We start from the raw sequence: 15,464 nt of genomic DNA, 5'->3' as shown, positions 1-15,464 counted from the left end.
TCTTTATAGTTTAGCTATACATAAGTTTTAGTTAATTTCTACCTCTACAGTACTCCACTAATAGTAGTAAACTCTTCTATATCACTCACTTCTCCAACAGTATTTTGCATACCTTTAGTAAACACAAAATAAGACTCAAGGCCACAGATATTCATTACATGATTTGATCCACTTCAGAAATTTATTTTTGTTTGGAGACAGGCTATTCACAATTTTCCTGCCTCAGCTGCCTGAATTCCAAGATTACAGATGTGCACCACCACACCTGGATAATTGAACTCTTTTAGGAGCAGAAAAAACTTTAATATTGCTTCCTGGATAGATCCTTGATACTCCTTCCAAAAAAAGAACCAACTAGAAAATTCAAATCAAAGTTAAGATCATTAGGAAATTTCACAAAAAAATTTCAGGGAAAAAGAAACACCAGGCTAAGCAATTCTCTCATTTCCAGTGAAAGGCATTTCAACAGCACCTAGGGGCGGAGGAGAGGGTTTGAATGCTGAGACAAGAAACATTTTAATAAAAGTAATATTACACCAACAATTACGGCTTCAAAGAAATAAATTTATTCTAAGACTCTTACTCAGACATTCACAGAGTGTAAGAGAGATGTGGTTCTTGGAAAAAAAATCCAGAAGATCAGCAAACGTGGGTGAGAATTAAATGTCATTTGTTTCACAAACCTCTGAGATGCATCATTTCCTTCAATTATAAAGGTTAAAAGATGGGTGCTGGTGGCTCACGCCTATAATCGTAGCTACTCAGGAGGCAGAGATCAGGAGGATCGCAGTTCAAAGCCAGCCCTGGGCAAATAGTTTGGGAGACCCTATCTGGAAAAAAAAAAAATCACAAAAAAGGACCGGTGGTGTGGCTGAAGGTGTAGGCCCTGAGTTCAAGCCCAGTACCACCACCAAAAAACAAACAAACAAAAAAACCATTGTAGTATAAGCAGTACCGGTGAATCTGTCACACTGGAAATAACTTTTGCCACCATCGAAAATAGTTCTCTCACATTATGGTTGTTGGCTCTGTTTTGAAATACCGTTTATATTCATCACTACTTCAAAATTATGGTTGATAGCAGACATATTACTAGATATTTAACTTTCAATAAAAACCGTGTTACCGAATAACTTTTTACTGTCTTAGTAACTACATTCCAATGTAACAGGTCTCATTTATGATCCCATGTAATTTGCTTCATGTATATACTTTTTTTTTCTCAGAAAAGAACTTCCTCAGCTTCGTCCACCTGTCGAAGGGGTCCACGGCACAAAAAAGGTTAAGAACCCCAACTAGGAGCGGTCAGGTGCGCTCAGTTAACGGTCGGCGTTTGCTCCTTCCCAAAACAGTCTTACTGCAAAATGTCGCCGAGCGCGGAGTCAGGCACGTCCTAAGGACATCGGAGCCTACCAACTCTCTTCACAACATGTCATCCCCACCCTCCACGTCGCCGAACGAGGACACCCCACTCTCGCCCCACTCCAGGCCTGTATTGCCCAAGCCCTCTCCCATCTTCCAGCGCCGGATCCAGCGTGGACTGGAGAACTCACGCTTCTGCGCCTCCCTCTTCCGGGGCAATCCCCTCATCTATCAGCTGCCGGACTTTCTGCGGGGTCCCTTCTGGGGAACGCACGACTGCACCCCAAGTCTTTTCAACCCCTGAGGCAAACGCCGGCCCCTCGGTGGGCGCCGCCATCTTGGTCCGTTGCCGAGTTGCTTCCCCGCGGGTTTGAAGGCTCGGGAACTTCCGTTCTGGGCGGGTAAGATCCGCCTCTTGGGGCAGCCTCAGGCGGTGTGAGTCTAACTGCAGGATCCACCCCTTCCTGATCATGTTAGAACTAAATCTAGATTAGTTCCTTCTATGAACTAGCACCTTTGGGTTGATAAGGGATTTTTAGAGCTATGTGTCTCCGAAAGGATGAGGGGCCCAATTAATCTTCCTTTTTTCTTTAAGTTATTTTTTAGATAAGATCTTGTGTTTTTGCCTTGGTGGGTCACAAGCTCCTACCTGTGCCTCCTGAGTAGCTGGGATTACAGATTTGCATCACTACATCTGTTTTGTTTTTTTTAAATTGAGATGGGGTGGGGGTCTGGCTACTTTCCTGCCATGGCTGGCATGGAACCACAATTTTCCTAATGTCTACCTCCTGAGTAGCTGAAACTACAGCTGTGAGTTTTATATAAGAACCTGAGCATCTGTCAATTTTGATTTCTGCAGGGAATCCCAAAACCAATCCCCTGTGGAAACCAAGGGACTTGGTCAACTGTATGTAATTCTCTTATTACGTTGATTTGTTTATTTTTGTCTTTTTTGTCTTTTTAGTTTATTGTCATTTCCACGGGGTTTACAGCAGTGCCTGGATATAGTAGACACTCAATAAGTAGTTGTTTAATGGATGTATGTAAACCTTCTAAAGGAAGGAACCTTTTAAAAGGACCCTAAGTGTCAAGGGCAGCCTTTGTAAGACTTCAAGTAGGGCAGTAACGTGAACAGTTGTGCATTTTGGGAAAAATCACTCTGCAGACGATGTGAAGAATGGACTGGAGTGAAGAAAGAGATGGAGTGACATTAGGAGGTTATCAAAGAAGCCCTGCCAAGCACAAGACAATGGTGGGTAAGACTGGGGGAAGAGAGCTGGAAGTAAGTACACAGATGCAAGAGACATTTTGGGGCTAGAAACAGCAGGAGTTGGTGGTACTCATGGCAGGAATAAGTTTTAAGAATTCCAGGAAGTCTGCAACAACAGCAACAAAAGAATACCAAGCTGGACAACTGATGGATTTATACATGTAAGCAAATATAAATACATCAATATGCATACACGTACACATGTATATGTAAAATCTATGTGAGAGAGATTTTTTTCTTTAGTTCTCCAATACCTGGCACATAGTACAGTAGAATTTCAGATGTTAATTTTAAGACATAAATTAATAAATACTTCTTACATTTCCAATTTTCCTTTTTTTGCGTGTGTGTGTGTGTGTGTGTGTGTGTGTGTGTGTGTGTGTGTGGTTGTGGGGATCAAATCCAGTACCTTGGGCTTGCTAGGCAAGTACTTTACCACTGAGCTACATCCCCAGCTGTTCCAACTTCCAATAGTCAGTAGGCAAGCGGGATGTGAAGGAGAGTTTTGGAGTAAGAAATGGTGCCTTATCCCATGCTCTCACCAACTGTGTGACCCTGGGGGTCAAGAACCTCTGGCCCTGAGCTTAAATGAGATACTACATATGGAAGTGTTTGGCAGGTAGCAGGCTCCTGGGAAGGACAGGTTTTCTTCTTCAGCAGTATGGTGTAGGTGGAGGCAGACGCCCAGCAGAAGCCCCTGCAGCATGAAGAGCTAATCTTCCCAGCCATTGGCTGTGCCAGCTGTAGGAAGTCCTAGGCTGTCAGTTCTTTTGTGCATTATTTGATTAAAGGGTGTCATTTCTTCTGGGGCCACCAAGCTCCCTTCCCTGGAGCATTCTGCATCAGTGGCCAATCGAGACAGAGTTATGAAAATCCCAGCCCCCTTGTCCCAGCTCAGAACAATACTGAAGGGACATCCAGCTTTAGAATTCCCTGCAGAGTCCAGGGACCTAGCTTCCCCCCTCACCCAATCCACCCAATCTTGCTTTCTTCTCCTTCCTATGGTGTTGGTGCCAAGATCTCCTCACCCCCATGCAAATCTCCTTCTCAGGCTCTGCTTCTCCATTTTGTTTATCCTGGGACATCACAGACAGCTGTGCTGATAGCGTCAGGAGTCAGACTATGTTTATTGTGTGTATAGCTTCCCAGCCCTCCACTCCCACCTCCAGTACTGGAGTTTGGCCTCAGGGCTTACACCCTGAGCCATTCCACCAGCCCTTTTTTTGAAGGGTTTCTTTTGAGATAGGGTCTCAGGAACTATCTGCCCTGGCTGCCTTCCAACCTCAATCCTCTCGATCTCTGCCTCCTGAGTAGCAAGGATTATAACATGACCCACTGGCACCCAGCTACTGTGTGTGTGGCTTTTAATGTGAGAACACACAAAAATTTATACAGATAAGCTTCCTGTGCTATGTAGGACCTCTTCTCATAGGATACATCAGACATACTATATTTGCTTGTGCAATTCTTTCATAAAGCAGAAAAATGTGCCCAAAAGCAAAACATATTTTAAGTGAATGTTACATGTTTTTGTGTGTGGTGCTGGGGATTGAATCCATGACTTCCACATGCTAAGCTTTGATCCTCAGCACCACCAAAAAAAAAAAGTCATGGTCATGGAGAGTTTTGTTGTTGTTGTTTGTTTTCTTTTCTTTTTGTTGTGTTGTTTGTTGTAGCACAGGCTGACCTCAAATTTTAATCATCTTGCGCAAGGTTAGCCAGGCGCAGAAGACCAAAAATCATATGTTCTCCCTCATATGCAGACTTTAGATCTAGGGCAAATGCAGTAATATTGTTGGACTTGGGTCACACGCTAAGGGGAGAGCACATATGGGAGGAATGGAGACAGGTTGGAAACCCAAAACTTGAAAGCATTTGAGTTTGTTCCCGGGTTTCGGCACCAAAAAAAAAAAAAGAAAGAAAGAAAGCATTTGATGTCCTCACTGCAGAGGAGCTAATACAGTAACCTTAAAACGACAGAAGTCAATATGGAAAGGTGACCGGGAAGTAGTGAAGAAGTCAGGTAAAGTTGAAACAATTCGGTTGGGCATGGAAGCAATGCTAGGAATCTCTCTGTATAGCTATCCTTATCTCAACTAGCAAAAACGCTGTCTTTCTTATCATTGCTTATGTCTTCTCTTCAACAAAATTGGAGAAAAAGGCAGAACAGGTTCTGCCTGGAAGCAAGGGGGTTTGGGGGAAGAGGGAGGGGTTAGGGGGAGGAGACATGGCTCCAACAATGTATGCACATATAAATAAATAAAGAAAGAAAAAAAATTTTAGTCCTCCTGACTCAGCCTCCTAAATTCTGGGATTACAAGTTTGTACCACCACTTCCTGCATATAGAAAATTTTATTCATTTATTTATATTTTACCTTCCTTCAAAGCAATTTGAGAAAGAATGGGATCTTTATAAAGTAGTATTTTGAATTGATACAGTGTTGATGGAGCAATCATCTTCATCTTCTTTTGTGTATTATTTTACCAATCAAGTCAAAGCTCCTTGGGTTTTTTTCTTTTCTTTTTTTTTTTTTTTGAGACAAGTTGTCTCACTATGTAGCCCAGAACTCTCAATCCTTCTGCTTCTACTTCTTAAGTGCAGTTTACAGACACATTCCACCATACCTGGCTTTTTTTTCAATGCTGAGGATCGAACCCAGGACCTCACACATGCTAGGCATTGAGCTAAATCCCCAGCCTGAAGTCCAGAATTTGGATGTTTTATATAATAACTTGTTTTCTTATGGATTTTTATTTCCAAGTTAATTATCAGAATACATTCTGTACAATCCCATCAATATAATAAGCAAGAATAGAATACCTGCTTTGGTCCATAAATATGTATGTATATACATGGAAAAAGATATGGAAGAACAGACACCAAACTGTTAACAGGCTTTGTAGAGGAGAGCAGATCTGAGATACCCAATGCTATTGTTTAAATATCTTCTCAAAATTCTAGTGTGGGAAATTTAATCATAAAATTTATATGTTAATAATGTGAAAATATAAGTGATTTTAAGTAAGCAATTAAGATTAAATTAGGTCATGTGGAGAGAGCCTGATGATACTAGTAGCTTTATAAGAGAAAGAGACCCAAGCCAACCTGCTTGCTCTGTCTCCATGTGCCCTCACCGTGTTCCAATGCAACAAGAAGGCCCTAACCAGATGAACTTCCTAGCATGTGTTCAACATAGCCAAAAAACCCAAAACCACTTTCTGCAGTAAAAGCCTTACATTTGTATTACACTTTCAATTGCCATCTCTTTCACAACTCTAAAGGTAGTCATTAATTACTTTACTGGCTTTATTTATTCTATCATGGATAGAACAATAATGTCACCATTTATAAATCGGTGGCCGTTCTATCCTCAGACCTCACTTGAGAAACTTCCAAGGACAGCCTGCCCTTAACAGAAATTCCCATGCTCTAAGACAGCCCCACCCCTACCAGAGACTACCACGCATGCACTAACTTCCTTAACCCCCCCTTCTGTAAAAGCCATGCCTGGCCCAGAATCGCTGCTGCACCATATTTTCCCTGGCCAGGCTGGCAGTTTGGGCCTGCCATTAAACTTTGCTCTATGGACGTGAGACTTTTCTCGTGAACTTTCTTTGTGAGTGGCGTTTTTCCTAACATTTGGTGCCGTGACTCAGATCGGGTGCACTCCCAGCACTGACCTTGCTCTCCTGCTCTCTCTCTCTCTCTCTCACACAACTCCCATTCCCTTCCTCCGGGATCTGATCTGCTTTGCCAGAACCCCCGATCCTAGAAAACCCCTCTCTGTCACAGCTCACAGGGAATTTTCTCTGCCCCAGCATGCCTCCAATTGCCATCCACCACTGGCCAATCTTCCCTCCAAGTCCTTTCTCTTGGTGAGTCCTTCTCGCATGCAGAGCTGTGATCTCTCTCTCTCTCTCTCTCTCTCTCTTTCTCTCTCTCTCTCTCTCTCTCCTCTTCCTCCTCCTCCTCCTCCAAATCCTAGCATTAGGTCTCAGCTCACTCCTGTCCCTGGGAACCGGGTTCCCCACTAGGGACTGTGGCTCCTTGTGGTGAAAACGTTACCTCTGGGCGCTCCACATCTCTCTCTCTCTCTCTCTCTCTCTCTCTCTCTCTCTCTCTCTCCTGAGGGAGGACCTGATATTTTGGGGACACCTGCCATATCTCTCCTCAGGTCAGGCCTTACCATGGGAATTGGACCACCCAAATTCCTTCAGATTCCCCACTGGGATGTCTCCTGGCCAACCCCTGGCCCCAATACCCATTAGACAATGCCTCCAAATGGCCACTTAATGGCACTTTCAATCCCAATATTTTAAGGGATTTATACAATTTCTGTGAGCATGCTGGTAAATGGAAGGAACTTCCCTACACCCAGTCCTTTTCCTATCTCCACACCAAACCCTCCCTCTGTACTTTCTGTTCCCCTGTGCAGGTTCTAGCCTCTAAACCAGCTTCTAAACAAACCAAATCCTCTCCCAAACCTCCTCCTTCCCCATGTAAGCAGACTCCTTGTGCTGCTCAGGCTGCTTGTCTCTTCTTATCTTCCTGAGGGACTTTCCCATCATGGTGTCAAGCCACTCCTTGCCAACTCTGGCCTCCAGGCAATTCCAGATCTGGGAGAGCTCATGTTCTCTCCCTGTGGGCTGAGACCAAGCCTGGGGTATATTTGGGTATGCCTCATGCTACGTTGGGGGAGTCCTGTTTGATTATGGAATCTGACGACTGCTTCTCTTCCCCTTCTCCCCCCCGATGCTCCTTTTTCCTGAGACAGTGACTGGAGAGTGGAGGTTTCGTTTTGCTGAAAGTGTTCCAGTACCAGTCAACAGGAGCGACCTAGAGACACAGGTGATGGCTAATTCCTCAGGTGTGTGTCATGCCTCCAGGCTCTGCCTTCCCCTCCCTCACCTAAGATGTCAGGACACCTTTTCTGTTTCCTCCATGGTCTCACCATGTGTCCTTTGTCTCTGTCTGCCTTCCCCTCCCTGGGCTTACTGGGACCCTGCCTCCCATGAAAAACCTGTAGCGTGGTACCTTATGACTTAAGTTATTCCAACTAGTTTGCCAGGCCTCTCAGTGTAAAGTAACTTTAAATCAGCTGCTTTACAAAAGTGCTTACAGAAAACTGTGGCTGCCATGCTTATGCTCTAACTCCACCCCCCCAAGGGGAGGAGGGAAAGCAAATAGGTGCGCTCGTGCACAGCGGGAATGCCTGGCATAGCTAAGAGAATCCATAGGCCAACCCACATACATCCTAGGCTGCCAGCTGCACATGGCGGTGGCTGCGGCCCGCTGCCACTTCCCCTAGAATAAATGCAGGCAGAGTACACAGGAAGTGGGGAGGGGCAACAGGCCGCAGGATCAGGCCTAGCGCCTTGCACACGCCCTGCTCCTAGCCCCACCTCACACCCTGGGGCACCAGACCCAGCCCTTGTAAGCCAATTGTTAGCTCAAGGTTATAGTCCCAAAAATAACAGACATTACTATAATAAACTTCTCATTTAAAATTTTCTATACTTTCGGCCTCAACAAATTTTTCCCTCCAAATATTAACCCTAGTTGTCCCATATGGTACTGTTATTGGCCTAGGATGCCCTCTAAATGACCTTCTTTAACTTTATAGATAATTTATTCCTTTCTTAAAAAAGTAGCCCTTATTAAAGAAGCTGCCTGCTGTTAACTAAAAGACAGGGTCCTAACTTTTTGTTCTTTCTAGATGGGACTTACACCTTCCAGTCTTCTGGCTGGTAGATGTTGGAAGCTTTGTACTAAGGCCTGGCCTCAGTATGGCTTGGGTGACCAAGAGAAGTGGCCTTCACAGGGTTCCTTAAATTACAATACCATCCTCCAATTAGACCTTTTCTAGAAAAGGGAAAAAAGTGAACTGAGGTCCCCTATACAAATTTTCTTTTATCTCAGATTGGCTCCACAATTACTATTTAGATACTCAAATTCTGGCCATTCTTTGTAAGCCACAGATAAACATGGAAAGGAGGACCAGAAAAGCCCCTTATCAGTGACAGGGCCCACCCCCACTGCTCTACCCTCTGCCCTACCTTCTAAGCCTCCCCAATATCCAAAACGTCCTAATGGGTGCTTCCCCCTTCAATAGGTAATGGTAGGAAGAGGGTGAGTCTATGTCCCCTTCCAGCTATGAGATCTAAGGGAAATTAAAAAACATCTGGACAGCTATACTGATGCCCCAGACCAATACATCCAAGCCCTTATCTCTGTGGTCCAAACCTTTCACTTGATATAAAAGGATATTATGCTTCTACTAAACCAGGCCATTCAGCTTGAAAATGATTACCATTTACAATGAGCTCCAATATTAGTGGCACCTGGAAATGAGGGACTAAATGTGCCTACCTACAGGGGCACAGGCAGTCCCCTTGACAGATCCACACCAAAAGGGGCTGATGATATGACTCAAACAGTAGAGTGCCGCTTTGCAAGCATAAAGTCCTGAGGTCAAGCCCCAGTACTGCCAAAGGAGAGAGAAAAAAATATTTGGGAATAAGGACGTAGGTCAGTGGGAGAGTGTCTGCCCAGCATGTGCAAGGCCCTGGGTTCAATTCCCCAGCATTGCTAAATCAAAAGAAAAATGGTAAGAAACATAAGTGGTGTTAACATCACTTCAGCCATCTCATAGTGGAAGAAAGTAGTTTAACCTAGACCAGATCCCTCATTCTTCAAGTGAGGAAACTGAGGCCCAGAACAGTTCAGAGACCTGCTCTCCAGAGTATCAGGTGTCAATGTGAAATAACAACTTTGCTTTACAGCAATGCTCTGAAGAAAATCCCCTTACCTTTCTGCAACATCTTTAGGATGCTATCAGAAAGTATACCACAGTGGACCCAGAGTCACAGGTGAGAGAGGTTCTCCTCAAAGATAAATTTCTAACAGTCAGCCCCAGATATTTGTAAAAAACTCAGTCTGTGGCTGAAGGAGAAAAGTCATTGAATCAACTAATACAACCAGCCATGTCTGTATACTATAACCAGGACATTACTAACAGGAGAGAAAAAGATAAGAGACACCATGGCCTCATTGCTTCTCTCAGAGAGGGCCCCACCAGATTGGGACCTGCATCCTGAACTTGCTACCATGGTGGACAAGAGGGGTACTTCTGCAGAGGATACTCCAAAGGGGGGACAGCCCGGGAGTTATCCCCACCCCCAACCGGGACCCTGCCCTCTCTGCAAAGGTAACCACTGGAGGTCTAAGTGGCCCCCCATCTCCATATAGAAGGTAAGGTGCCACCTCCTATGGATTGATGGGTCCCGGCCCCCTGTCCATGCTCCACTTCTTGGCATCGATGTTGAGGAGCCTCAGGGTAGCCATGATGGCAGAAAAACAAAGGATCATTTTCTGGCTAGACAGTGAAGCTCATTTCTCTGTCTTACCTTTCTCTCTGGGTCCCTGGTCCAATGACAAAAGTTATTGTTCAGGGAAAATCTGGCCAGCTCCTAGAGCGCTAATTTACCCAGCTTCTTGCCTGCTCTTGGGGAGACCTCCTCTTCTGCCATTCTTTCCTCATAGTTTCTGAAACTCCAGTGACTCTGCTGGGATGGGATTTACTATCTCAACTAAAAGCTCAAATTCTCCTCCCCTCAGGCAGCTATCTCTGCTGCCCCCTACTTCAGGAACAGATCCCATGGTGTGGATCTGTGATGAGATGAGTGTAGGGTGAGCCAGGATGGCCTTCCCTATTCAAATAAAACTCAAAAATCCCTCACAGTTTCTACACCCAAAACAGTATCCTCTCAAGCCTGAGGGACATGAGGCCTTATGCCTATCATAAATTCCTTAAAACAACAAGGGCGAAATGACCCAAGCCTTGTATGCACATATGAATAATAAAATAATAAAAAAAAACCAACAAGGGCTATTAATTAGTTACTCCAGCCCATATAATAAATTTAAAATTCTTGTAAAAGCTAATTTAAAAATACAAGCTACAAAGTAAACAACTGGAAAGGATATAGATAGGTAGTGAATGTATTTTTTGATAAGCTAAAGGGAAAAGGAATGTTTTTGGATGAGAAAGGATTTTGTAAAGAAGGGTTTGTCCTAAAGATTGTTTCAAATAGGAGGGATAAAGACAAGCCATCAAACGGTTTAGTATATTATGTAAAGATCTGAGTAAGTTTTAAAAGTGTATAATAAAAATCTTTAGTGTGTGATAAAGTTAAAGTTGACTATAATCTAAGAGTTGTCTAAAAGATTTTTAGGGTCATGTCAAACTAAAATCAAATTCTCTATGTCTATAAAATAACAAGGTTATCTTAATATTGTTCTACTCTGAGTAACATCTACAAAAAAAACCATTACAGAGAAAGATTTTGTCAAAAAAATTATTTGTGTTTTCTTATCAAGCTTTAAGTACTACTAAATCAGAGTTCATTTACATATTTGCTTATGTGTCTTAAATGACCACCTTGTAACAGTGTTGTGTCTATACTTTATCTAAATATGGTACAAACAGTTACAAAGTTATATAAAAATGAGCTAGAGCTCTCTTTTATCCAAAAGTGTTACATTTAACCTAAATCCTGACAGCCCCTGCCTCCCACAGGTCACCTACCTAGGTGTGGCCTTAAAGGGACAGACTTATTCCCTGAGTCATGAGTGCATCAACCCAATCTTCCATTGCCCACTCCCCCATACCATAAGGCAGTTTACAGCTTTCTTGGGAGTTATAGGATTTTGCAGAATTTAGATCCCTAGGTATGCAATCCCTTAGCAGACACCTTTTTATGCTTCTCCTAATATTCCTATTTGGGTCTTAAATAATGTCTGGCCACCCATTTCTCTTAGAAAACTTGCCTCCAACAGACCCTGCTCCTCTGGCTGACTACCTACCTTAACCTTCTCAGGGAACTTCTCAGAGAGCATGCAGACCAAATCCTGCCCCATCCTATAACAATTTCTGTTAAACCAGGGGATCTTGTTCTCCTAAAGGATCTTCTACCCTCTCCATTGGGACTTCGGTGGACCACCCCTCATCTGGTGATTCTCACAACACCCACTGCTGTCAAGTTCAATGGATCCCCCAGTGGCAGCACCTCTTAAGAAATGGACTCTTGGAATCCTCTAAGGAACAACATTTCACAGTGGCTCTCCTGGCTAATGCCCATCCTAATTAATGGCTATGTTTCTTGCTCTCCTAGTCTTAAGCTTCCTCCCTTGAATCATATTACATGTCTGCCATTGCTAATCAAAAGTTTAACCAGTTGTACCTCCAGGGATATCAACCTCTCCAAAACTGTCCAGAGTACTGCTATGAGGGCCCCACCAGGATGCAGGAATCTAAGGATCTGGTCCCATACAGTGCCCCCTGCCAGCAGGAAGCAGCTAAGAGACTGATGCTTCACCCTAATTCCTGATCCTCAGCCTCTACCCCCATCATTATTAAAGAAAAAAAATGGGTGAATGATAAGAGTAACAATGTTGCCATTTGTAAATCTGCAGCCATTTTATCCTCAGACCTCACTTGAGAAACTCCCAAGGACAGCCCCACCCTTAACAGAAATTCCCATGCTCTAAGACAGCCCCACCCCTACCAGAGACTACCACGCATGCACTAACTTCCTTAATAAAAGCCACTCCTCACCCAGAGTCTGGGCTGCACCATCTTTCCCCTGACAGCCTGGTAGTTTGAGCCTGCCACTAAACTTTGCTCTTGGATGTGAGACTTTTCTTGTGAGCTTTCTTTGTGAGTGGTGTTTTTCCTAACAAACATAAGCAAGAAGAATTTGGTAGAACAGCATTTTGCAAATTTTGTAATGTTATTCCACTTTTTAATTTTGTTTATCCTGTTTTAAAGAGGGAAAATAGCCCCGGGCTCAATGTTGACAAGGTATTTTTTTTGTATTAAAATGTTACTTCTAGGCATAAATTATGTATAAGCTCTTCACACTGACAGTGCTTTTACAGATATGAAATCAGAATAAATTTGTAAATTAAGTAGCCATAAACTCAAATTCACATCGATGACATCAGTGATGAATGATGTTGCTGTTCTGAAATATAATCACCCACATTGGAAAAAAATAGAAAAAACTATAGCCCAGGTTCAGGGTCTTTATTTAAACTGCTTATATATTTTATTAACACATGTAGAAAGTGCCTATCCATTTAAGTTTACCACACCCATAATACAAAATACTATTAATAGTTCCAAGGCTTTGTTTACTCCTTTAAGATAATTGGACTTAATAGTTCACAAAATCTTTGCTTGACAGCATTCCTCTGTTGTGGCTTGGTGTCTTCATAAAACTGTATTGTTCCAATTGCAGTTGAGTAGTGTTATTGAAACCTGCATTTAATAATATCTAAGCCAATTATTGCTGGAAATGGAAATGGAATAGGGTATAATATCTGGACTTCAAATTGCAGATATTGTAAAATATGGTCTAGTTTTAGTCTGGTACTTTCTATTAAGATTGTCAAAAGAAATAAGGAACTATTAAATGTATCATTCACCTAATTTAAAAAAATGACATGAATCAGTTTTCTCAAACTTTATTTATTTTTTTAGTGGTACTGGGATTTGAACTTAGAGTCTTGTTCTACCACTTTAGCCACACCCCCAGCTCAAACTTCTAATTTTTATTGGCCTTGAAAGAGTGGGACCACTGTCACACTTGCTTTTGGACTTCACTGTGATGTCATGCAGGCTTTGTTTGGTATGAGGATGTGTTTACATGTTACCTGGCAGCCTTTCTTTTCTTCTTTGCCTGTGACAGCTGAAGTATTAATTTGCTTCATTGCATTATATCATTTACATGATATAATGAAATTGAATTTGTTATTAACTTAAAAGGTTGTTTTAGGCACCAGTGGTTCCTGCCTGTAATCCTAGCTACTCAGGAGACGGAGATCAGGAGGATCGAGGTTTGAAGCCAGCCTGGACAAAGTAGTTTGAGATACCCTATCTTGAAAAACCCATCACAAAAAAGGGCTGGTGGGGTAGGCCCTGAGTTCAAGCCCCAGTACCAAAAAGAAAAAAAGACTGTTTCAGTTTTTCAGTTACAAAACATGGTGACCAGAGTGTTGTCTTTATAACTGATGGTTATAACAGCAGGTGAATTAGTGACGTTGCATTAAAATAATAGACTAAAGTGGATTTCAATCTTTAGTTAGGTTGCTCTCAAATGCATACTGTGTCACATGATAGATGTTTAGTGTGACAGGTGGAAGGTATTTGGGAGCAGAGGTCTTTTCCTTGGCTTATGGGCACCTTCACCCATGGCAGTGGATGGGCTCCAATGTAGATCTTCAACTTAATTCACTGTAGCTAGTGTGATCTTTGGAAACATAGATCTGATCATGTCACCTTCCTTCTTAAAGCCTTCAGTGGCTTCCCACTCCATTAGGATTCCTTGATGAGGCTTACTTTTACCATGTCATCTCAAACTTCCCCACTCCAGTGAAATCTTGGCTTTGTACAGTAGTCTTTTTATCCAAACCTCAAAGGCAAATTGAGGGGAAAGGGGGAGGTTGGATAACGGGTATCAAAATACAGTTAGACAAAAGGAATGAATTCCGATGTTCTGTAGCACAATAGGGTGACTATGGTTTATTAAATATTTTATGATATATACTATATATTATTATATGTTTTATAAAGAGCTACAAGAGAGTAGTTTAAAGACTCCTAACACAAAGAAATGATAATGGGGCTGGCAGTGTGACTCAAGGTGGTAGAGCACCTGCCTAGCAAGCATGAGGCCCTGAGTTCAAACTCCAGTGCTGCAAAGAAAAGAAAAACAAGAAATGATAATGGTTTAGGAAGAAGAGAATACTAATTTCCTTGATTTGGTCATTACACATTGTATACATGTATCAAATTATCACATTGAACCTCAATTAACAATTATGTGTTAATTTTTTAAGGCATATTCAGGCCTTTATGTTCAGAGTTACAAAAAGAAACACAGAAGCTTCCAAATTAGTTTTTTATTTTTTAATTTTATAAGTAGGGGTGGAGGAGGGACAAGGAATTGCTTTTAAAAATTCTAGATCCACCCGGGCGCTGGTGGCTCATGCCTGTAATTCTAGCTCAGGAGGCAGAGATCAGAAGGACCCAGATTCAAAGCCAGCAGTGCGAGGGAGGAAGGGAGAGGGGAATTCTAGATGATCCATTTCTAAGGCTCAAGTTGCTGGGCTTCTGGAAATCTACAGCTTTTCTAAACACACTGCCTACCTGCTGTAATGTTGACCAATGGCTGCTTCAGTAGGTTGAGAAGGGAGTTTTAAGGCTCTGTAGCCCATCCTCTATAGGGCAAGGTTATCCAACTTAAATATTTATAGACAAGATTTTCAAGATGTTCTGGGTCTTTTTCACCAGTTCCTACAAATGCCACTTTAAAAAAAGAAAAATTAAGACTTCAATTTTCAGAGCAGTTTTAGCTTCACAGCAAAATTGAATGGCTGGTGCCGAGTTCCCACCTACACACCCTCCTCATCCATCAACACCCTGCATCAACACCATTTGTTACAATCAATGAACCAACAGCGACACGTCCCTGTCAGCCAAAGTCCATGGTCCACATTAGCAGATCTAGAATTGTTCTTTTAAGAACTATTTTAAAAACCGTTTGATGAGGGAAAAATTCAGATATACACAAAAGAAGAGAGGAAACCCAATGAACCCCAAGAACCTGTCACCAGCTACAATTCACGGTGCATCGTTACCTTGTCTGCAATGTCCTCCACCCCTCACCTCTGCTCCATCCCCCAAAAGACTCCCATTATTGTGAAGCACATCCTAGACACCATACTGTTTTGCCTACAAATAAGAACTCTTTTTTTTAAACAAAACA

The 15,464-nt window shown here is 42.6% G+C and overlaps 1 protein-coding gene and 1 long non-coding RNA gene across 4 annotated transcripts in view; one reads left to right on the top strand and one right to left on the bottom strand.

Moving 5' to 3' along the window:
* Nucleotides 1-1,744, bottom strand: part of Zc3hc1 (zinc finger C3HC-type containing 1) — a 30,930-nt gene extending 29,186 nt beyond the window's left edge. For 2 of the 3 annotated variants that reach the window (XM_074063200.1, XM_074063194.1), the window contains exon 1: nucleotides 1,554-1,744. In XM_074063200.1, the coding sequence (XP_073919301.1) occupies nucleotides 1,554-1,699 (146 nt within the window). In that variant the 5' untranslated portion in view covers nucleotides 1,700-1,744. The remainder of the gene's footprint in view (nucleotides 1-1,553) is intronic. The other variant, XM_020183810.2, reaches the window with a different exon arrangement.
* A 732-nt stretch (nucleotides 1,745-2,476) lies between these two features.
* LOC141417184 (uncharacterized) lies at nucleotides 2,477-12,778 on the top strand. The gene is made up of 3 exons (XR_012441772.1): nucleotides 2,477-2,793; nucleotides 7,409-7,501; nucleotides 11,599-12,778. It is a non-coding gene; the product is annotated as an uncharacterized lncRNA (long non-coding RNA).
* Nucleotides 12,779-15,464: the final 2,686 nt, after the last annotated feature.

The sequence above is a fragment of the Castor canadensis genome, chromosome 2 (assembly GCF_047511655.1).
Source record: "Castor canadensis chromosome 2, mCasCan1.hap1v2, whole genome shotgun sequence".
NCBI lineage: Eukaryota > Metazoa > Chordata > Mammalia > Rodentia > Castoridae > Castor > Castor canadensis.
Note: the sequence above shows the minus strand (reverse complement) of the source record. Positions and strands in the feature narration are given on the sequence as shown.